The 24,643-nt window shown below is 32.6% G+C and overlaps 2 protein-coding genes across 3 annotated transcripts in view; one reads left to right on the top strand and one right to left on the bottom strand.

Annotated features, from left to right (window-relative positions):
* The window catches only part of LOC149906744 (sodium-independent sulfate anion transporter-like), a 34,016-nt gene extending 9,615 nt beyond the window's left edge, over window positions 1-24,401 (bottom strand). Inside the window, exons 1-4 of one of the 2 annotated variants that reach the window (XM_090104929.1) lie at window positions 24,229-24,401; window positions 3,604-3,738; window positions 1,150-1,220; window positions 387-579 (exon numbers count right to left, since the gene is read on the bottom strand). In XM_090104929.1, coding sequence (XP_089961055.1) covers window positions 387-579; window positions 1,150-1,220; window positions 3,604-3,738; window positions 24,229-24,262 — 433 coding nt within the window. In that variant the 5' untranslated portion in view covers window positions 24,263-24,401. Of the gene's footprint in view, window positions 1-386; window positions 580-1,149; window positions 1,221-3,603; window positions 3,739-4,952; window positions 5,060-24,228 lie in introns of those variants that run through there. The other variant, XM_090104930.1, reaches the window with a different exon arrangement.
* LOC149906745 (uncharacterized) lies at window positions 7,735-9,907 on the top strand. The gene has a single exon (XM_090104745.1). It carries the CDS (start codon window positions 8,173-8,175, stop codon window positions 9,106-9,108), a length of 936 nt encoding a protein of 311 aa, XP_089960871.1. The 5' UTR covers window positions 7,735-8,172; the 3' UTR covers window positions 9,109-9,907.
* Window positions 24,402-24,643: the final 242 nt, after the last annotated feature.

The raw sequence follows: 24,643 nt of genomic DNA, 5'->3' as shown, positions 1-24,643 counted from the left end.
GAAGTTGTTTCACGTGAGGTTTAAGTGACTTTTGTATACTTTGTAGTCTGGTATGATGATGGTTGAACAGCAAGAAAATTTATTAAGTTTATTAATTTTTATATATTCTTTACTTGCTACAGAAACTACATACTCGCTACATGAATTATACAGAAAATAATAGGGAAATGAAACTTAAAAATTAGAGGTTCATATCAAGTTAAGATTGTTCAAATTAAAATAAATTCAAATTCAAATGTTATCTATTAATCTATACTAAATATGGTCCAAATATCCAAGTACATTTCGCGGAAAGCTTTTTAAGACACAAATCAGTATATAATATAGAATTTAATGATTTTAAAGCAATAAAATAAACACTCAACAGAAAAATAACCATAACTTACCCAATTGCAAAACGCCTAGCAAAAAAATGACCAATCCCGTCAACAAACTGGCCAAATACGCGAAATCCTCGGACTTTGCGACATATTTCGCTAGCAAAGCTGCTAATATAGCTGTAGGGCCCACTGTCACGTCCTTACAGCTGCCGAATATAGCGTACATTAGCCCGGGGAATATACTGGAGTATAGGCCTACCTGGAAACAATTTACTATTTTATATTAAAAAGTTATAACACATAATAAAAAAAATGTTTGTACGGAACACTCGGTGCGCGAGTCCAACTCGCACTTGGCCGGTTTTATAATAATAATTCAAAATACATATTATGAATGGCAAATAGTAGATGGATTTTCATCTTCCTTATATTGATTAATGTTATAGTAAGCTCTCTGATTAAAATATATTATAACATACTATGAGGAGTTTTATTATAAAATCGTTAGGTAAACCATGAATGGAATTTTTTACTTCACAAAGTCGGAAAACAGGTTTTTTAATATTACATCTGTGTCTATAGTCATAACAAAGTTTATTACCTATTCTTATAATATTAAATCGATAAGTCCAAAAGCAAAAGTATTTCAGCATAAGTACCAAATATGTAAACTGTATGGACTTGAATTTGATATTTTTGGTTTTATGGCATTCAAATGCTTTATAAATAGTGTGCATAGACTTCTTGAGATTAGCGCGTTCAAACAAACAAACAAACATACTCTTCATCTTTATAATATTAGTATAGATAAATGAGGTGCCTTACATACCTGTGGTGGTAAACCAGCTACCATAGCATATGCTATTCCCTGAGGTATAGATGTAAGGCCCACTGTGATGCCTGAAAATATAAAAAAATTAAGACAAAATATAAAATTTAATATTGTCACATGATCATTATTTTAAGCTATTGCATAGCTATCTATCGCGGGCCTTGAGCGCGGGGACCGAATCCAGAAATTTAGTAACGAAAAACCTCACGCTCCCCACTCCGACGGGCGCGGAGGTGTGGCTTGAAGACATAGCATGCATTAGCTTTACCGCGGCAGTTCCCGAGTGCCACACGTCTTTTTTTTGTTTCTATATGTAGTATGCATAAGAAGTAATCAAATTTTTATTGTAAAACCTAATAAATTTTGTAATAAAATAAATCAACATGTAAACAACATTTGAGAAGAAATCGCAAATAAATTATGATACTTTCTAATCGGTCTCGATCTCGGTCTCGATCTCTAACCAAAACAACTAGTTTTGCATAGTTTATGTTAATGTAGTTTTCTATCTAACTTGGCATTCAAAACATGGTACCACGTACTGTGTGGCCTAAAGCTTGCTAATACCTAGTGCATTTCCTATTTATAAATCGTTTCGACAAATACAAGGTGATTTAGGCGCGGGTCAAACACAAGCGGCGCGGGCGCGGACGTGCCATAAGCGCACCTCTTCAATCTGTTTTGCACCACGTCCTTCTTCTACATTTTGTATGAAAGAATTTTGGAAAGGCGTTGAGACGGCACGCCACGGTTGTGCCACGCTTGCGCCGCTTTTCTATGAAAGAACTTTGGAAATAGCCAATAGCGCACCCGATGCGCGCCGACAGTGCGCCCGATGCGCGCCGCGCCGCTTGTGTCTGTCCCGCGCCAAGATATTTATTTTATCACCCGACTTCAAAAATAGTGAGGGTTCTCAATTCTAGTAAAACATTTTTTTTTTGCTTGTTACCTCACTTTGATGATTCTTTTAATATTTAAAAGCTAGTGCCTTCCAGTTGGACCCATTAAAATTACACAATTTTAATAGGTCCAATCGAATAATCGGAACTGTACACCCAGTTCTGATCATTCGAATGCAGTTTAGCTTTTGTTAAAAAAAATAATTATCTTATCTCTAATAGCATAAATAAAGGTGATATATTTCTTTCAATATTTTTAAGAAATATGACCCTTATTTACTGTTTTCTAAAAATGCATGTAAATAGCATAGCATTAAGACTGAAGAGAAATTATCGCATTAAACTACTTGCTTGCTAAATATTTCTAGCTCAAACATTGCCAAAAGTAATATCCACTAAAGGTAATTATTTTACGTACCGTTATTTAATGCTGTTCATAATTATCAATTACTTAAATTGGAGACATTATAAGTCACTCCATTTAACATAAGTTTTGTATTATACTTTTTTTTTCGAACTACATGTAATGTAATTAGATCACCTTACTTCATTAGTTACAAATAGAGAATAAGAAGATTTTGGACGCGATTTATTCATTATATTATTTTTCTCATTTTCAAGTACTTCACAGACCAGAACCATTGTTACAAAAAACTATTTAATTCGTAATAAATACTCACAAAAATAAAATACTAGTTTGTAATTAATTCTGTCAGTATTTAAAAATATACAATAACAAGATGACGACCGGTTTTCCATAAAAAGCAAGGACCTACCTCACTCCAAATCAATATATTAAAAATTAAAATGTTATGAGGTTGTTTACACCACGACACTATGGAATTTACCACCACCTTCGTCCAATATTATAATTGACCGCCTCTTTGGTACAGTGGTTGACGCATGAGCGTAGAACCGAGGGGTCCTGGGGTCGATTCCCGGTGGAGACGACGAAAAAAAATGTCTCGGTCTGGCAGGACACAGAAGGCTGATCACCTACTTGTTCCTAAAGTAAATCGATCAGTGAAACAGATGTATGGATAATGCATCTGCCCCTTACCCCACTAGGGGACACGGGACTTCACTTTTTAGTCCAATAAGTTTATTCCAGTTTTACTCTTTTATCGAATATTTTAAATCCGAAATTTTATAAGCGGAATTATTTTCGTTAAACTATGAATTTGGCTATCGTATGCAAACAGGCTTAACATAAAGTTTCATATTCGTGGTAAACATTTGTTGAGCAACAGTTGATCTACAATGTTGCTGAAAACTCTCGTTAAATGTTGCTCCTCGGGCTCTTTAACTTTGCAATATGATGAATCAACTTATCAACAACTGTCGCTAAACAAATGTTTACCATGAATATGACGATTAGGAACTTCTTTCACTTTACTTTAGTACATGCCTATATTAACTTAACCTGTGTGTAACCGACTCTTTTACACTCGATTTTAACCCACTTTAAACGGACAGCTTTAATTCAAACTTTGTACACTTATCAAAGATCGCATATTCAATACTTTGTCATTATTGGGCTAGTAAAACTTGCCTGCAATAAGATCTCTAACGAGATATTCAAAGCAGTATCCTGGCAGCCATATAGTGATGGGCAGCCGCCTCTTCCACGACTGCAGACCACATAGTTTCGACGTCGTGCGACGAAGCCGGCTTTCCTGTCTGCCACCTGAAAGGAGATACTACACATATAAATTACGAAAGATACATGGTTTAAAAATAAATTGTAAAAGATAAATTTTATAAGATAAATTGTATAAAATACATTGCATAAAATAAAGTCGCTTCGCGCCTGTTCTTATGTCTGTATTGCTTAGATTATTTGAAAGTACGCAACGGTTAATGATGCAGTTTTTTTTATAGATAGAGTGGTTCAAGAAGGATGGTTTTAGTAGGTATATTATTTGTTGAGATTTCTGCAAAGCAGGCGAAGCCGCGCGCTCCAAGTTAGTTTATACATTGCAAGGGACTGGAACATGCTTCTTGAACCTGTGTTCCCCGACGAGTATAATCGGGGGGGGGGGGATCTTCAAGAGAAGAGAAATAAATTCTTGAATAGTCAAGAGGTCTGATTTATTTTATTTTTATTAAGATTATTCAAGGTACTCCAGCGGTTTTTCATAGGCTTTATATTTATTTTTGTAGAACCGGATCGCATTTTTTCTAATATAACGAAAAGCATGTCTATGATAAAAATATATCTGAAGTTTTATATTTAAAGTTTCTAAGACTACATAAAATAATATACATATTATTATTTAGGAACTTAAAAATATTTAAATGGTACAGTATACAGCATAGGCAATATTTAATAAAGTTGATATCATACTCTTTATGTAACCGACTTTATGCAACAATTTATTTTATAAACAAATTTTCGTTAACAAATCGGAAACTATTATCACGTTATGAGACTCAAAGCGGAAGGTCATAAAATTATCTAAAGAATAATATACGGGTCACGATTTGGAGATGCATTCTTTACTATTATTTGTAAATAACCAACACATTACTACTTATAAAATCCACGTGGAAAAATCTCATGAATAACTCATTCCATCATAATAAACAATAAACACATTTGCAATAATAATTTTCCTCTCCTAACAACCTCCAAAAAAACATAAGCTAACGTACTAGTTTTATTGATTTATCTATTCTTTTTTTGAAATCCTTAAAGTTACTAGCCGTGCCCCGCGGTTTCACCCGCAGTGCTCCGCTTCTGTCGGTCTAAGCATGATGATATATATGCCTTCCTCGATAATTGGGCTATCTAACACCGAAACAATTTTTCAAATCGAAACAATAGTTTCTGACATTAGCGCGTTCAAACAACTGTTCAACTTTATAATATTATTAAGTATACATTAAAAATCATCATACCAATAACACCGCTCATGATGAACACGTGGCTCTCGTCTCACGACGTGTATCTAAATGACTATAAGTGCTATGTCTCGGTGGAGCAATTAACTATCGCTATACAAGCGAAATACGATGCTTTGCTATCTTTGCATTTTTTATAATAAAATATAAATGGTGTGTGTGCAATTGTGCGTTTAATTGCATGATGCGGTGTAATTTTTGTATCGAATAACAACGATTGCATCTAGATAATTTTAATCCAGATCTGAAATTCTTTTTTTTTTACTTGTAGTTACTTATAATTTTTTTTATTTTTCCTTATAGATACCTAGTTACTAATTTAAACAGTTAAATGGTGTCCAAAGATTAATCATTAAGATTACTAGTGGATTAACAATTAATAACAATAATTAAGTTAGTACGTCTTTAATCTTTATCGATACTAAACTAAAAACTTGTTATGTTTACTGTATTGCAATTTTTTTACATAATATCATATTGATAGGTCACATTATTTCTCAAGATTAAGTAAGTACCAAAATCTCTCAGTTAGTTAAAAAAATCACCAAAAAATAATCTTAAAACAAAAAAAAATCATAGCTTGAACTGCTGCACAATCCTTAATTGCATGTATTAAATATTAATTGGGATAAACGATTTCATAATACAACGACCTGAGACAGTCAATGAATAGTCAATTCTATGTTTACATAACTTTAATTCGAATGTTATGTAAACATTCTGCATAATCTGTATCAAGTTATTAAAAAAATAAATATTACATTGTGACATCGTTGTACATTCTTACTTATGTCTGCTTATGCAAAAATTTATGTCTGTTAGTGTTTGTTAATATACTGTGTAAAAGTATGTGTTTGTATGTATGTTATGTTAGTGTAGGAAAAATTTGACAAAAAACAGACAGTTTTATCAATTAAACGCCAGCTACTTGATTCTAATTATATTTAAAAATAAATACAAGTACCTAAAGCAGGTTGTCATTATTTTGCTACTGTAAATTGCAATGCTGTGAAATCGCCCACAAAAAATTCCGCAACGAAATAAAAAAATCTTATAATTATCCTATTTTTTAAGTTTGCAACATAAATGTCAAAATTCGGATGTTTGAATGGATGTATGTTTACAATTTTTTCATCAATCATGTTAAGGTTGATGTTCCGACCGTCCCTCCATACATTTTTGATTACCTCTAAACACTTAACACAGACACTATTTCTTTAAAACTAATCATTTTATCACTTCTCTATAATGAAATGTGTGCGCGTTCGACCTTTTTAATCAATAATTTACAATATTTACTTAGAAAAACAACAGTAAAATACCGGAAAAATTTGACACTTCTACAGTAGTGTGCGTGACTTTTGCCAAGCGAAACACGACATAAAGCACGACATCTAGCGCATAGACTATATACTTATTACAGATCTAGCGCGTCAATGTCTAAACGAAAGGCGATGTTTAGACATTGACGCGCTAGATGTCGTGCATTCGCGTTCGTTATCTTATGCATAATGAGCATAATTCTAATAAATCAAAGTTCTGTGTAAAAATTGAGTAATTTCATTTCCAATCGTTCAAAGAAAATAACAATAAAATAAAATAAAACTAATGACCTTAGAAACTATGTTTTTTTTTATTTATTACTCATTATTGTTCGTCCGTCGTAGGTCTGTAAACTGTATTGTACACTGAAGGTAAATGGTACTGTAGGTACTTTAGTTCGGCGTCGTCGCTCGTCGGCTTGATATAAAATTACATTCTTGATTTCATTGACACGCGCTATGATTTGCGCGCGGAATTTCTTGTGTTGTGAATTTATTTTTGTATGCTATGCATTTTAATTGATTCAAATTGCAATGTTTCTCTAGTATGCATTTGAGACTATATTGTAAATTGTAATAATTGATCGTGGGTATAGTAATTAATTATTCTAATAACGCAATTAGTAATATATGTATTTTCGGTGGGATTCAAAACAAAAAATTGGCCCGTGATTTTTATGAAATTTCACCACATTGCAAATCACATCAATCATAGTTCATACACATGTATGACGAAAGTGATTAGTATTGTGGCTAACATTGACTCATCAGTTCATCACTGAAACCAGTGATAAATCAGTACCTATATCATATTGTGTTTGAATATTTTTAAACAATGATATAAGTTTACAATTATTATAAATCGGTAAACTATCAAAGTAATCACAAACTTGCAAACATTGGTAAAATGTCCAGTAGTTTATGAGCCTATTCATTACAATCAAACAAACAAACAAAGTTTTCCTCTTTATAATATTAGTGTAGACAAACACTATGAATACGATCACGAATGCAAATTCGGGGATTTTCTAATTATTGCTAAATAATAATTGAATTCGTTTTGAAATACTCTATAATTTTTAGTGTATAAATAGACATTTATAATGTGGTGCTCATTTTTTTTGTACTGCTAACGCTATTGTAGGTACCTATTTTCGTTGTTTTATTTCAAGTGAACACGGCCATACAATTTTGTCACGAGCCGCCTATGATTGTAGGTACTTTTGTTAGGCTCCTTCGTCGTCCGCGTCGGCTCGAAAGTTCTTGATTTCATTGTCACGCGCTATGATTTGCGCGCGGATTTTCTTGTGTTGTGAATTTATTTTTGTATTATTATTATTTTTTATTTTTTTATTTATTTTATTGATTCAAATAAAATATTTCACTAGTATGCATTTGAGACTATATTGTATTATGTATAATTTATCGTAGGTATAGTTATTCTTTGGGGTTGACAGTTGACAGTTGCAGTGATAGTTTGTTCTCATACATTTTTAATTATTAAAAATATTTTAATTAAGTTTTGAAAGTTAAAAGTGAATAAAAGTGAACTTATATGACCTAATTGTTCAAATAAAAAGTTATCTTGGTTGTTTTAAGTGCTTAAACAGAACTGTGAGTACTCTAAGTAAACAGCTGACGAACAGCTGATCTTACGTGTCCATCCGAACAGCTGATCCTTTTAAAATAACAGTCACTTTTAATCTCTGGTGTTCTTCCTATCGTCCTAATGCTGGTGATATATATTAATTCATGAACACTGTATGTGGAGCCAAACGAAATAGAATATAATAGATAATATAAGAATTAAAATTAAACTAAGCACTGCGAAGCTTCCTTTCTCGCCATCTGTCGGATTAAGGTTGAATTATTCTTAATCAAATATCAATATCATTATGGCTAATAAATGCAATGCATGCGGCAAATTTTTTGCGTCGGCAGATGGCGCTAAATGCAATAAATGCTGCGCGCTGTATCATAAGCCATGTTGTAGCCCAGATGCCCGTTCGAATGCAAAGTGGATCTGCAAAGCGTGCAAAGCTAAAGCCAATAAAGCAGCGGAGACGGTATCTGCTCCTGAACGAGAAGCCGATGTTTTTCTGGATGTCGAGCCCCCCCAACAACAGGGGTCACCTTCTCTTGTAAGGGAAATAAAACTGCTGCGGTCGGAGCTGTCTAGCTTTAGACTTGAGATGTCTAGACTAACAACGTTGGTAGCTAGTTTCGGTACGCGTCTCGACGGTCTGGAGGAACGGGTATCGCAATTAGAAAGTAAACCGTGCTGCGAAAATCTCGAGTCTATAGAATTATTAAAAAGGCAATTAAATGAATCCCAACAGGAAAACCTACTTAACGATGTCGAGATTACTGGCGTAAGTGAAAGTAGCGGAGAGAATCTCTTACACGTTGTGATAACCTTAGCACAAAAGAGAGGTTTATCTATTGAGGAGCGCGACATAGTAAACGTACGTAGACGCGGTACGCGGCGGCAAGCGGAAACCGACGGCGGAACGGCGCGCGCACGGCCCATAGTCGTACGTCTGACTCGCCGGCACCTGCGCGACGAACTGTTGCATGCGGCGCGCGTGCGCCGCGGCGCGGATACCGCTGGCACGGGAGTCGGTGGCGAGCCGCGACGATTTTATATAAACGAGCATTTAACATATGCAAATCGGAATCTTTTCTATATAGCACGAGAAAGACTTGGGGGTGAAAAAAATTGGCGTTTTATCTGGACGCGTGGCGGAAATATTTATGCCAGAAAAGATAGTAAATCAGAAAAAACTACTATAAAATCACAAGATGATATAGATAGGGTTTTTTGTTTATAATATTGTTTGTATTATGTAAACTCGCAGATTGTGTTAATTTTAAGTCTAGTTGTATTTTTATCAATGCTCAATTTTACCAGTCTTACTCAGCGTTTATATTATTTTACATTATATTCATTCTTTCCTCTTCTCTCAAAAAAATAATGCATTTATTTTTTATGCACATAATTAGCTATGTCTGTGTTATATTAATGGCAGTGCAATATATTGTAGGTAGATATTTCTTAGTTTTTATATTTTTAAATCTAGATGCTTACAGTTATAAAACAAATATTGTTAGTTACTCTCAATGCTATTTAAATACATTTCCTGTGTACTCAATAAATGAAATTTTATTTTATTATGTACGTTGTGTCTCGGTTGGTACTTCATACTTTATAGGAACTATTATTAATATTCTTTTCTATTGGTCACGGAACATATTATATTATCTCGTATACAATAATTATTTCATTGCATATTGTGTAAACTGTGAGGATAATAGTATAAATTTAGTTCGGTTATTTATAATATTATATAGATTATATGCACTTGCCATAAAATATATCGTTTGTGGAAATTTTATATTGCTTTTGTTAAAACTAATATATTTTAGACTTCATGACAGTGGCGGGCTTTTACACTTCTTTAAATATTTCATTGAAACTTTTTTTCGTTATTTTTTCATACATATATATACTGTATATATCTGTACAAATTACTGTGATCGTCTTTATCTATCTACCATTTATTATATTGACATATTTTATTTAGTTCATTATATTATTTTGCTTGAGAATTGTATTATATTATTAACTTAACAATGCCTATTAGAAAAAATCTTATAATTGGTTTCTTGAATGCTTGCTCACTGGGAACTGGACATGAGGAGTTATTTATTGCTATTAAGCGACACAACGTTGATGTTTTGGGGTTGAACGAGACCTGGCTAAGACAAGGAGAAGAGGGCCGTGCTCCCAGATTCCACGAGTATCGTCTAATACATACCCCACGCCCACAGCAGATACGCAGTCGCGGTGGAGGCGTTGGTTTCTACATCAGAAAAAGTCTTAATTTTAGAACTTTACAGCATCCTTGTTGGTCTGATGTGGAGCAAATGTGGGTCGCAATCAAGGTGAGGGGTAAAAGTATTGTCATTGGTACTGGATATCGCCCACCATGGTTTTCTGTCGACACCTTCTTTAACGCTCTTTACGATTCCGTAGTTAGTTTCTCATGGGCTGACCATTTAATTATTGTAGGAGACTTCAACGTAAATTATAGTGACAGTAAATCTTTAGGCTATCGGAATCTAAATGAATTTTTAGAACTCACTAAATTATCCCAATTTGTCAACGAACCAACGCACTTTACCACGCATAATGAATCATTACTTGATCTGGTGTGTGCAGATATTTCTGCAGAACAAGTCACTGTCGATCACATCAGTAACCTCAGTGACCATTCATTTATAGTATGTGAATTTAGTTTGGTCGTAGAGAAACACATACCAAAAAAGAGTATATATAGGCCTTTAAAGAATATTGACTTATCTATTTTTAAAGATATTATGACTGGGATTAACTGGGACCTTATTATAGACCAAAAAGATGTAAATAAATCTGTTTCTAACTTTAATGACTTAGTTATTTCAATTTTTGACGTGTTTGCTCCGTTTAAAACAATAAACCTAAAAAATCATAACTATCCATGGGTTACATACAATATTAAGCAGTTAATGAAACGAAGAGATGAAGCTCATTACAAGTATAAAGTTTCGAAAATTAGCTCCCACCAAGAGTATTATAAAGACTTGAAAAGGGTTGTAATTGATGCTATGGAGCGCGAAAAAACTTGTTATTTTAATACTTTCGTTAACACTAATATGAGTAATCCTAAGATCCTTTGGAAAACTATAAAAAATAATGTTACTGTAAATAATGGGAATGATGCTGCGTTACCTGATCACCTTAGAAAACCTGACGAAATTAATAGACATTTTCTCGATGTACCTGGCGACACCACTGCACCCGATTCCGCGGTGGATTTCTTTATGCAGAACAAGAAGGGAGACTTGCAATTTTCTCTGAGAACTGTCTCACAAAAAAAGGTTTTAGAACATTTCAGAAGTTTGAAATCCAACGCGGTTGGCTGCGATGGCATATCGCTAGAGATGCTGAAATTATTGTTGCCACACATCACTGATATAATGACTATGATTTTCAACGCTTCCATCACATCGAATACCTTTCCTTATCTTTGGCGTAAGGCATTAGTAACACCGCTGCCAAAAAACAATAACCCAGTACATTTCAAGGATTTACGTCCGGTTAGTATTTTGCCGTGCCTGTCCAAGGTCTTAGAGAAAATAGTCTGTGACCAGCTTAGAAAGTACTTAGAGTCCAACGATATTTTACCTAACCTTCAATCTGGGTTTAGGAAGAATAGAAGTACCACTAGTGCTTTGATTGATGTCGTCGATAACGTACTGGAGGCACAAGATAAAGGAGAAGGTACCATACTAGTCTTATTAGATTACTCACGTGCCTTTGATTCTATTAATATAAAGTTACTACTCTCAAAACTTACATATTATGGTTTTGATGCGAACACGGTTATGTGGTTTGAAAGTTACCTTACATATCGCTCACAGGTCGTTAAAATAGGTGGAGATGATGCATGTACTTCTCAGTGTGTTCGGGTTACTAGAGGCGTTCCGCAAGGCTCCATACTCGGTCCACTGCTATTCATTTTGTACACAGCGGATGTCACGAATATCATAAAACATTGTAAATATCATATATATGCTGATGACATACAATTATACATTTCTTTTAAAGTGAGTGAGATGGACGTTGCCTTGACAAAATTTCAAGAAGATCTAAGTAATATTGTTTCATGGTCAAAAACTAACTGCCTCGTTTTAAACCCAAGTAAAAGTAAATACATGATCTTGGGAACCAGGTGCCAAGTTGATGCCATCGCAAGCCAAAAACCATGTTTGTCAATAAGCGGAGAACAAATAGAAAGGGTTATGGAAGCACGCAATTTAGGTGTAATTTTTGACGAATCCTTACGTTTTCATAATCACATAATTAATATATCAAAAAATTGTTTCTATCGTCTTAAATTGTTGTACAGAATAAGAAATTATCTTAATGTAAACGTTCGAAAACTTTTATGTGAATCGCTGATCCTCTCAAAATTTAATTATGCTAGCACTGTCATAGGTCCCCGGTTATTAGCATCAACTAAAAAAATAATGCAGAGGGTACAAAATGCTTGCACTCGCTTTTGTCACAATATTCCACCCCGAGCCCATGTCACCCCGTATTTGAACAGTAGTAACACTTTAAAGATGGAGTATCGACAGCAAATACAATTAGCTACTCTTTTATTTAATGTAGTTAAGTACAAAGTACCAGCCTATTTGTACAAAAAGCTGAAGTGGTTGTCGGAGTCAAACACGAGTCACTCAACACGATACAGGAATGTACTGATGGAAGTGCCCCTCCACAGAACTGCAGCATTTAGGGGTAGCTTTAAATTTAGTGCCTCTAAGTGCTGGAATGACTTGCCACCACCGATCCGCAATAGCAACAATGTATTGGGCTTCAAAAACAAACTGAAGTCCCATTTGCTCTGCTTGCAAAAAGGTTCTGAGGTCGGGGCTCCAAACACATGACTCGTGATAATCACTCTGGTGATAATTCTATTTGTTGTTTATTAATTACATATATGATGTATCGCGTATTGTATCTTCTTTTAGAATGTATTATTGTCTGTTATGTAATTCTTTATAATATATATATATATATATGTTTCCTATCTACTATATTATATTCCTATATATTAAGTATATTATTGCTTTTATTTTATTTATTACTTTATATTTTTTTGTCATAATATGTACACTGCCACTGTCAGGATGTCAATGTGGTGTCCACTGAAAATCAGTGGAGAATCTAAGTGTCTTGTCCTTAGATTCTCAAACCACTGAGTGGATATTATCCATTTTGTGCCGTTGTAACTAGTTATAAGTTAATTTTATTTTATTTCTTTTTTATGTATTAATGTGCATCGGTACAAATAAATGTATTTTCTTTCTTTTCTTTCTTTCTTTCTTTCTTATAACGCAGTTATATTTTCGGTGGGACAATTTGACCCGTGATTTTTCTGAAATATCACCACGTTGCAAATCACATCAATCATACACACGTATGACGAAAGTATAGTGGCTATAATTGACTCATCAGTTCATCACTGAAACCAGTGATAAATCAGTATATCATATTTTATTGTGTTTGAATATTTTTTAAACAACGATATATACAATATTATTATAAATCGGTAAACTACCAAAGTACTTCCGAATTTTCAGACAGACAAACAAGTAGTTTGAACACGCAGTTTTCTTATACTAGTAGCAAAAATCAAAACCATAATATTATGTTTACCTACTATATTTTACTAAAAGTCGAGTGCGTCGAAATCGTAAATAATAATATGTTTTTCACCTTCCTGGTTATTTTCCCATAGTAAATAGTGTTTTAGGTTTGTTGTTGTAGGTAGGAATAATAATAATTATTCTTACATGTTGGTTATGAAATGTATATTGAAATAATTTACTTTTACAAATCATTAGTGATATAAGTTTTGAGTGAAAATGCTTGGATCAGCATAATATTATATGGTACTTCAAATACATGTTTTGATAAAAAAAACAATAGTGTAATAAAATAAAACTGCGTTTTATTGTAATCAATGTTGACAATTTTAAATTCCAAAATTATTGATCAATAAAATAGTTTACACCAACAAATATAACTTTTATTTTTATAACAATCGTTCATAATATAAACCGTAGCAGGTGGCGTTTTGAAGTTCTGTCTACTCATACAGAAAAATGGAAAACCTTTTTATTTTGTAAACAATTTATTACTCATGTTGTTTGGCAACTCGAAGCGTGGTCGTCCGTCGTAGGTACTTTTGTTCGGCGTCGCGTCGTCGTCCGCGTCGGCTTGATATAAAACATTCTTGATTTCATTGACACGCGCTATGATTTGCGCGCGGAATTTCTTGTGTTGTGAATTTATTTTTGTATGCTATGCATTTTAATTGAATCAAATTGCAATATTTCTCTAGTATGCATTTGAGACTATATTGTAATAATTGATCGTGGGTAGGTATAGTAATTAATTATTCTAATAACGCAATTATATTTTCGGTGGGATTCAAAACAAAAAATTGGCCCGTGATTTTTATGAAATTTCACCACATTGCAAATTATATATTATACAATTACAATTACAATTATTATAAATCGGTAAACTATCAAAGTAATTACAAACTTGCAAAATATGCTTTTCCGAATTTTCAGACAGATACACAATTTTATTAGTTTGTTTTAGCAAAGTAGGTACCTATACCTATACGCTTACGTCGCGCGTCGCGTCGTCGAAAACGGTGCGCCCAGAAACAAACATACCTAATTCAGTTACAATCCTTTTTTTGTTCCGTAATTTATTGTATTTATTCTAATACGATTTTTTTTATTCGTCGGCCAGTTCTACTAGGTATAAAAAGATAAAATTGAAATATAATTATTGTAGCGACAGCCATATTATGTTACTATGTTTTCGTAAATATGTTTTTCACCTTCCTGGTTATTTTCACATAATCTTATCTTATATATAAAAATGAATCGCAAAATGTGTTGGTAAGCGCATAACTCGAGAACGGCTGAACCGATTTCGATCATTCTTTTTTTATTATATTCCTTGAAGTACGAGGATGGTTTTTATGTAGAGAAAACGTAAATATTATGTACCACGGGCGAAGCCGGGGCGGACCGCTAGTATATATATATAAATGAATCGCAAAATGTGTTGGTAAGCGCATAACTCGAGAACGGCTGAACCGATTTCGATAATTCTTTTTTTATTATATTCCTTGAAGTACGAGGATGGTTCTTATGTAGAGAAAACGTAAACATGTACCACGGGCGAAGCCGGGGCGGACCGCTAGTCTTATATATAAAAATGAATCGCAAAATGTGTTGGTAAGCGCATAACTCGAGAACGGCTGAACCGATTTCGATAATTCTTTTTTTATTATATCCCTTGAAGTACGAGGATGGTTCTTATAGCTAGAGAGCTAGTTAGTTTAGTTTTAGTGCAGTGGCAGTGTAAATGTTGTTGTTGAGGTTATGTAAATTTAACACTTTAGTTAACTACCAAGATATAAAGAAATGAGGATAGGACACAATAACTATTGGTTGAGGTATTTATAAACTCATAATATACTTTTAAAAAAATCACGTTTTAATAAATTTCTAGAATTAAATTAGAACAGCTGATTCAAAATAGCCTAAAAAATCTTAATAATAATAATTACGCTTCACAGCAAGAAGAAATGTACCATATGTACCCGCACAAAGTCGATATTGTGTTGCCTACCGTTCGACTCAATGGCTAGGGTTGTAACTACCTTTAATAATTATTACCAAACTAATAAACCGAGTGATGCGAAATAACCATAATTCTTTTAGAGTTTGATAAAATGATCAGGCAGGTATTTTCTTTAATCCTCTGAATTCTCGGTTACTAAATTGTATCGTTGAAATTATTCTTAATCGCGTAAATTTAATAAATAATCATATGGAAAACACTTTTCATTTGTTTTTTTACTTTCACGCCCAACTACTATACAATAATTACGTTGTTTCGGTATTTTGACGAGAAAACGCAGGAAACATCCGTTGTATCATTTTAGATAGATTGTATATTTTGTATCTGTAGAATTGAAATCAAAGCTATGTATATGTTGTCTCCATTCTTTTCTTATCGGATTGTTGATCCCAATGCGAATGCGTCACTTAAATTTTATAAAAGACAATTAAGAACATCAAAAATAAAGTGATACGTAAATATTTCACAGTGCAATATATTATGTAATTAATAATAATTATATATTTATGAAAAATTAATTACATCAGATTTAATAATAGCAATTGTTTTGAATGTACATAATATGAATAAATGATTACATCATAATAGTAATAATCACAATTGTTTTATTTCCCATTTGTTGCAACCCTAGCATATTTTCATGTAGCAGCAGAAGTACCTACACTGGCGGCGCGGCGGCATCGTGCGACATCAAAGGCATTGCCTTACTAGGTAAGTTTATAATGACTCATTTCTTTTATTATATAATTTACGTTTTACTTTTACAGAATCCGATTCAATGGATTATGAAGACGAGTCACACAACGCCATACGATAGTGATGATGAATGAACATTTCAATAAATGCATGCGTGTTTTTTTATGTTGTTTTGTAATTGTTAATTGTTTCTTAAATAAAGAAATAAACTAAATATTTAAATGATGATTTGTTATTTGCAACACAACTTTATATTTGAGATTCTTTACAAATGTATATTTAGTTTTGTATCATCAAATTTATAAATTTTATTCCATAGTTTTCAAAATTAAATGTAAATGACCATAAAAACATTAATAAAGTAAATCATTGATGTAAGGTCAGGGAACGTAATACATATATACATCTGACCATGTAGAAGCTAAGTCTTGTTGACTGCTGAAGTCTGTAAAGTTTTGTTGTCTGCTGAAGTCTGTACGCAATGAAAATGTCTGCCGTTTCGAAAATAAGTTTTTAAGACCCTAATAAATAAAATATATGAATGGCAGATCTGGTCAAATACTTTCAAAATTGTATTTTTTTCAGCACTTTCATAAGTGTCTGCCAGAATGTTATCCGCGTGATAATGGTCTGCCATTGTTATTTTCCGATAGTAATAATAATCTATTTTCAAATATCAAAATGGCAGACGTGGTCAAATGGTTTCAAAGTTCGCCAAAAATTTCCACCTGTCTTACCTAAGCGCGCGCCCCGTCCACCACTCTGGGCTTAGTGACTCCTCATCTCATGTATAGTAGGTATAGGGGAATCAACACACAAAAATCCAGGTCTGGTCAAATACATACAGGTAGCTTTGCGCTAGCTCTCTAGCTATTACTTCTTATGGAGAGAAAACGTAAACATGTACCACGGGCGAAGCCGGGGCGGACCGCTAGTAAATAATAAAATAATAAATAGTGTATTAGATTTGTTATTGTATCTTGTATACCTACGAATAATTATTCTTACGTCTTGTTGGGAAATGTTCAAATACCTACCTATTGAAATAATTTACTGTTACAAATCATTAGTGTTATTAGTTTTGAGTGAATAGGCATGGATCAGAAATTCAGAATATAATATGCTACTAACTACTCAAATACATACATGTTTACACAACAAACACCACTGACCTCTATAACTATAAGTTATAGAGGTCAGTGACCGTCAGTGACAAACACTATGGATACCTACGCTCGCGAATGCAAATTCGGTGATTTACTAATTATTGATACCTAGTCATTGAATTCGTTTTGAAATAGCCTGTACTTTGTAATTTTTAGTGTTATAGACATTTATAAAATGTGGTGCTCATTTTTTTGTAATAAATCATCCCGAACGCTATTGTATTTTCGTTGTTTTATTTCAAGTAAACACCTATACAATTTTGTCACGAGCCGCCTCTGGCCTCTGGGTGAAATAAACAAGTCAAATGATTTTTGTTCTAATTGTATTTTGGTAGTAGTTTGTTTAGAATTTACATTACCATTGTTTAATTTTTATTTTGTATTTGCAGTAAAATAAAAAGATGAAAAACTTCATTAGGTATATTGTACGACACCTCACTCTGAATCGCGCTAGCGAAATTTTTTCGTTACAGAGCACATATACAACTTTCGGACAATCTTCATTGAGGCCGGCCGGCAAATCGAGTATGTCGAGAAACTTCACTTATTCGATGGAGGTATTCTACCTTCCTTCCTCCACAGTTGTGGGACCCCGAAGTGCATTGAACACGCAGCTTTCTGATACTAGTAGCTAAAATCAAAACCACAGATATGTCTGTGATCAAAACCATAATAATATTTTTACCTATTATTTTACTAAAAGTCGAGTGCATCGAAATCGTAAATATGTTTTTCACCTTCCTGGTTTTTTTTCCATAGTAAATAGTGTTTTTGATTTGTTGTTGTATGAATAATTATTCTTACTTGTTGGTTATGAAATGTATATTGAAATAATTTACTTTTACAAATCACTAGTGATATTAGTTTTGAGTGAAAATGCTTGGATCAGCATAATATCATATTTGCTACTTCAAATACATGTTTTGATAAAAAAAAAACAATAGTGTAATGTAGGTAATAAAATAAAACTGCGTTTTATTGTAATCAATTTTGACATTATTTATTTCCCAAAATTACAACAAAATAGTTTACGCCAACAAATATAACTTTTATTTTTATAACAATCCTACTTGTTTTACATTCACGCCATCTAGACTTAAATCTTTATCATTTTTGTATACGTCTGTGTGTGTAAACGACCCTGTATGCAATGACAGATGTTATAATGCATTTTTTTACCGAATTGGGTGGATTTTAAGGCAATGATATGACATATTTCAATAAAATATAATATTCAGTAACCGCCATGACTATTCCTACGACCTTAATCTTTTCCAATTACGCAAAAACTCAAATAAACTAGAAATGTAGAATTCAGCGCCATCTAGCGGGATATTGGCTGGGAACAGATCGTAGCAATCACCTTAAACTAGTTAGCTATAGATATTAAATTTGGTACAGAGATAAGATTATAGTTCAAATTAACAACCAGTCTACATCTGCACATCACGCAAGCGAAGCCGCGGTATCCAGCTATATAATTATAGTTGTATGAAACAATTCTCACTATTACGTAGCGTATAATTACGCTATTTAAATGTCATAGGCCTTTTATTTGCTGACACGTGCGCGAAGCGATACGTATATCGGAGTCACAAGACAGATAAATATTTTTATTAAACATGCTATCTACAGACGCCGAAATTTTAAATTGTTTATTGTGCTCTGCTATTTCGTCACGACGAATACGAAGAGAGAGGGGATAGTAAACAGATTGGTAATGGGGGTTACCGATACGTCTTATAGCAGTACTAAATCCAATGTGGGAAAGTGACAGAGCTATACAGCTCCTGTAGCACCGTCACTTTCACACGCTGGAATAAGTACTGTTATAAGACGTACCGGTAAGCTTGAATATTTTCACTAGTTGCAAAATCGTTGAGCACTTTCTATTTCTATCAAAAACAACACACCACAACTTTACCTTCGACTAGCAAATAAATAAATTATTATTATCGTATTAACAAACTACAAAAAGGTACAGTTATAATATGAATACATAGGTGCAGGTAAAAGAGAGTAAAACTTAATAATTATTAAATCTATGTAATTTACTAGTGTAAGGATTACAAAGCATCTTTTAACACAGACAGATAATAAATCTACATAGAATAAAAACATAATCTCAGCAAATTATATTTAGATAGTCTGCAGTAATATTAATAAAAAAAGATTAACAATACACTGGATGATAAAGAGGTTTTAAAACAAGCATTTAAAAATATTTATTTTTATCTTTATGAGGCAATGAGGAAGAAAATTAAAAACAAACCAAGATTCAAACTTTTGTAGAAATATCTTGGCCATTTTTGGGACGTTCACACAAATAATAATTAAAGTCAAGATTTTTAGATTGAAACCACTTGGGAGTTCGGTTAATAATAAATTTAGTTGACCATGTCTAATAATAAGCATGTGTGAACTAAATATTGATCAATTTAATTTTGAAATTTTTTCTACAGTTTAAGGGCTTGGTCTAGTAGTGCAAACAAATGCATCCTGTCATCCTATATGTAAATAATACAAATGTACTATGGGAAAGTTGCTCCACTTAATTTTTAAAAAATAAATCATTCGTATGCATAATTTAATATTCGTAATAAGTACCAGACATGACAATTTGAAACAATTTTCGTGAAAATTACACCAGGTGATTTTTTTTATCAGTACACAAAATTTGCGAATACGTTCTATTGATATCTTCAAATGCATAACTCTATACATTTTTTTCGACCTAAGTTTCTTAGTGAAAGTTGTTCAGTTTAACTAATAAAACGGATAAACAAATTTTGTATATAATAAAAAAAAATGTAATGTTAACACGTCCGCTCGCATCAAAATTCATAAATTACATATATGCATCGCGCGGAACGCCGTCCTTATATAGGAGTCGAGGAGGCGTGGTGTCGTGCGGCCCGCGTGTGCCGCAAACGGTTCAAGCCAAATCCAACTTTTGGCGCTACAGGTTACATCGCTGAATCCACTGCGGGTAACGCAACGTGTGTTCGCGGTTCTACAGAACAACGTCTATGGATAAAACTGAAAAATTAAGATTTATTTTTTTTCTTCGTATTTTTCCAGGATAAAAAGTATTCCATTTTATGCCCAGGATAATAAGGTATAATTATACCAAGTTTCATTGAAATCGAACCATTAGTTTTCACGTGATGCCTTCACATACAGACAGACAAAAATTTTTTTAATCACATATTTGTGTTTGGTATCGATCCAGTAACACTGCTATTTATTTTTTAAATACATATTTTCAAAGTACAGAATTGACCCTTCTACGGATTTATTATATTATGTATAATATATATATTTATATGGATAAACCTAATAAATATTTTGCTAGCATTCTGATGCTTTATCGGTTGCACTGGATTTTTCTTTTCTTTTTTCAATCGCTTGAATGACATAGGATGGGTCCTTGATGGGCATGGAATGCTGAAGTCTCGAATCAATCAATTCTGACAGTAGGCAATTTATGTAAAATCTTGATTATGGTCCATCATTTTATTTTTTTTGCCTAAACTTATATATTCTATTTTTAACGAATGATTCACTCCAGTCCAAACAGCAAATAAGCAGACTTCTTCTTCTGCAACGTTTAGTTGTCCCTGAATTTGGAAAAAATAGTCATGATTCTTATCTATGACAAAAGTGTTATTTTTTTGCATTGTATTTTAAATATTAAATTTTTTATTTTTAACCGCATCTTCCGCATTCATCTCTTTTGCCGGAATTAGACATTTAACTTCTACTAGTCCCATTTTCCCTTCTTGATATGGGAGTGTATAAAGTAAATTTTTCTCGTTATACTTTTAAAAAGTTATTATTGTCATTTTGCTCATTAGGTAAAGTAATTTCGATATCAGTTTTAAGTTTTTTGATACCTGCAATAATAACGTCATAATCGCCTGCACATACTTATCGATTACACCCTGTATACAATCCACCATCCACATTCATAATGTTTTCCTGTCCTCCTCTCCTTTACGCTGTTCACCGATACATTTTAAATGAGTAAATCTGCTACCACTGAAGGATGTTTCATTGTGATCAGCAAATTTTCACCACTGTTGTCGATTATTTGTTTTTCATTTTTAATCAGCAATTGGGAATCATCAGTTTTGTTTTTTGCAGATTGGTGATGTACCCTAACAATACGTCGAAAAGGGAAAGCATCAACGAATTATCGTTTTCGTCCTCTTTTTTTATTCTTCGCGTCTCTGTTAAACTCAAAACTCAAACTCAAACATTTATTTATTCAATTAGACTTCTTCTAGAAGCACTTTTGAAACGTCATGAGGTACATATTTTTAACATTTACAACCGATTCGGAAAGCAGTATCTAAGGAGAAGAATCGGCAAGAAACTCCATAGTTGCTCTTTTTACTTGTTACTTGTGTTTGTTTAGTTCAACACCCATTGAATTTTCTATGTTATTGCGATCTTCCATTACAATTTACATCTGAGTTTTTATGATGTGATGATAATCCATTCGTTTTAATATTGGTACTTAGAGTTGGTGGACTAAACTAGAAATGGTGGACTAAATTTGTCAGCGCGTCTGTAAGATCAAAATATAAAACCAACATCCTGTATTTAAGTTACAAAATTAATAATCAAACAACATGCCGCTACGTTTAAAATGACTAGAAAAAAAAAACACCTCGACATATTTGGAATTTTGGAGTAAACAAATCATTTTCCCCGTATGTCCCAAGTTCAAGTTCTCAATATAATTAAATATATTTCGTATTTCTCAAACGAAAAATAAACATTTTTGGAACTTCAAAAAAAATATATATTATAAGAAAATTTATGAGCTTACTTTAGTTTAAAAGAAACATTCATCCCTTTACTGAAACCCCGTAAAATAAAGAAATTGTTGCCAATCACCTTTGTAATGTATTTGGTTTCATTAACTTTATGTTCAAAGATAATTTTTTTTCTAGTAAGTACATAGTTACACGCATATTTTTTTCGTTTATTTTCCATATCGAAATCAAATGTTTAAAAATACGAATATTTGCACAAAACTAAGATAAAAATAATCAATTAACAAAAATATTAAATTTAATGAAGTAGAGCAACTTTCACTTCGGTATGAAGGAAAATCGAGCGTAGAGCTCACGTCAGAACGCTCCGGCCCAAGGAGCGCGACTAAAGAAATTCGCTATGATTTTTCCTAATTATTTTAAATATTTTTTTAATATTTAAAGAATTATCAAAATTCAAAAAAAAAATTTTTTAAAGGATTAATACTCATTGGTCTTCAACCAACTCGAATAAATTAATGGAAACAATAACTTTTAGCAGTATTTATCAATAGATTTTGTAAGGCAAAAAATGGGAAATTTAATGAATTTATAACGTTCTAATTAGGAAAATCATAAGTTTTTCGGCAATTGTATTCAGCAGTTTTTAATAACGACTATATAAGGATAATAATGTGCTGATCAGATTGTGTAAATTGTAATCGGTTGCAACGTAGTGAGTGCACAAACTTAGCTCGAAATGTCTTTGGGGGAAAGAGACTTATCTTGAAGGCCTGATTAAGGTAACATAAAGTAACTTTAAAAATGTGAAAAAATTCACGCGCATTGCGTATATAACACTAATTGATAAACAAGAAAAAAAAATTCAGTTTATCATTTCATTAGCCGGGAAAAAATTGTCAAATAACTTGTTGAAAACGCAATTTTGCTAGACTGCAGCCTTAAGTTAAGTTCTAATAGAATACAACAGATTAATGAAGGGAATGAATAAACATAATAAGTAGTAGAAAATTCAGCCCTTGGTCTACGATTTTTTCTAACCGGGGCAAATACTTGATAGTGGCCCCCCCTCCCTTCAGTGTTTAAAAAAAACTATTAAAACTGACAAATGAGAAGCACAATGAACATTCAAACGATTTAATATTTTAAAAACTGAGTTCCTACATTTAAAATAAAGCAAATACACAAGCAATGAAAACTGCTATCATAATATGAATGATGTTTACTGCCCAAATTCTTTAAAATTAATATTGCAGTGAAGAAGAAAAAAAATGAAATTATATAATCCATACTTGAGACTTAAGAAAGGAAATAGGATGGTTTTTATCCCGGAAATCCCACTTGAATAGGAACTATGCTGGTTTTCCATTGACTATGCGGGCAAAGCCACCGCAGGAAGCTAGTATGTTATAAAGAGAAGAGGCAGCCGCAGACTTTCAGGGTAATTAATAAGATAAATTGGATTTCAGGTGATATGTTGCAACACTGTGTGAATAATTTAGGAATACACAGAAAAAATAGGAGGTATAAGCAGAGAAAACACAAGGAAATACTTTTTTTTTTCATAAGGGAGCAAATACTCTCGATCACATGCATTTAAAACCATTTGCTTACCAAACATTGTAAATTTAATTATAACTACAATTGATGTAATCCATGGATGTTTCATCTGTGCAGTAAAATATCAAATTAAAATACCTACAAACTAATGACACACTATTATTTAGTTTCATATGTTCTACCTACATTTTTAAAGGTATACCTACATTTTTTTAAGATAAATATTGTCCCTGAGTCTAATAACATAATAAATGAAGTACCTAGTTCTATACCAATCTATGTTATTTCATTGTTAAATGACTTAGAAATCTGGTTGAAACTACTAGCATCAATTGTATATTCATCAATTATTACAAAACTCATTACATACTTAATAATAATTTGACACCAATTTTTTTTATCTAGTAAACTGATATCCCGCTAAAAATTTAATTTTACCTACAAAAATTATTATTAAAAACTTACCCAGAAGTGGCTGTGTAGGATCGTCGCTATCCATTCTGCAAATTATGTACAATATGCACTATTATATAAACAAAGAGATAACAAAATGCAGAATAATTGAGTCTACTCTATCATAGTTATTTATTAATTATTTCAATAGTAAACAATGGAATGGGGAAGAAACTTGAAGTTGGAACAATTCAAATAAAGTGACACAACCGAACAGACGACAGTTGACTTTGACAGTTACTGTGACAGTTGATATTCGTTCTAAAATGCTAAAATTTTAGATTTACAATGTAATATAAAAATGGGAATCAGTAATATTATGTTGTTTATAAAAAAATTTGTAAGTATAAAAAATTGTTATAAAAAATATTCTTTAAATTTTACAAAGAAACTTCTTTAGTGCCATGTAATGTCGATAGATGTCACT

The sequence above is a fragment of the Colias eurytheme genome, chromosome 8 (genome assembly GCF_061535395.1).
Source record: "Colias eurytheme isolate Ceu_HAF_F1 chromosome 8, ilColEury1 Martin Lab GWU primary, whole genome shotgun sequence".
Lineage (NCBI taxonomy): Eukaryota > Metazoa > Arthropoda > Insecta > Lepidoptera > Pieridae > Colias > Colias eurytheme.
Note: the sequence above shows the minus strand (reverse complement) of the source record. Positions and strands in the feature narration are given on the sequence as shown.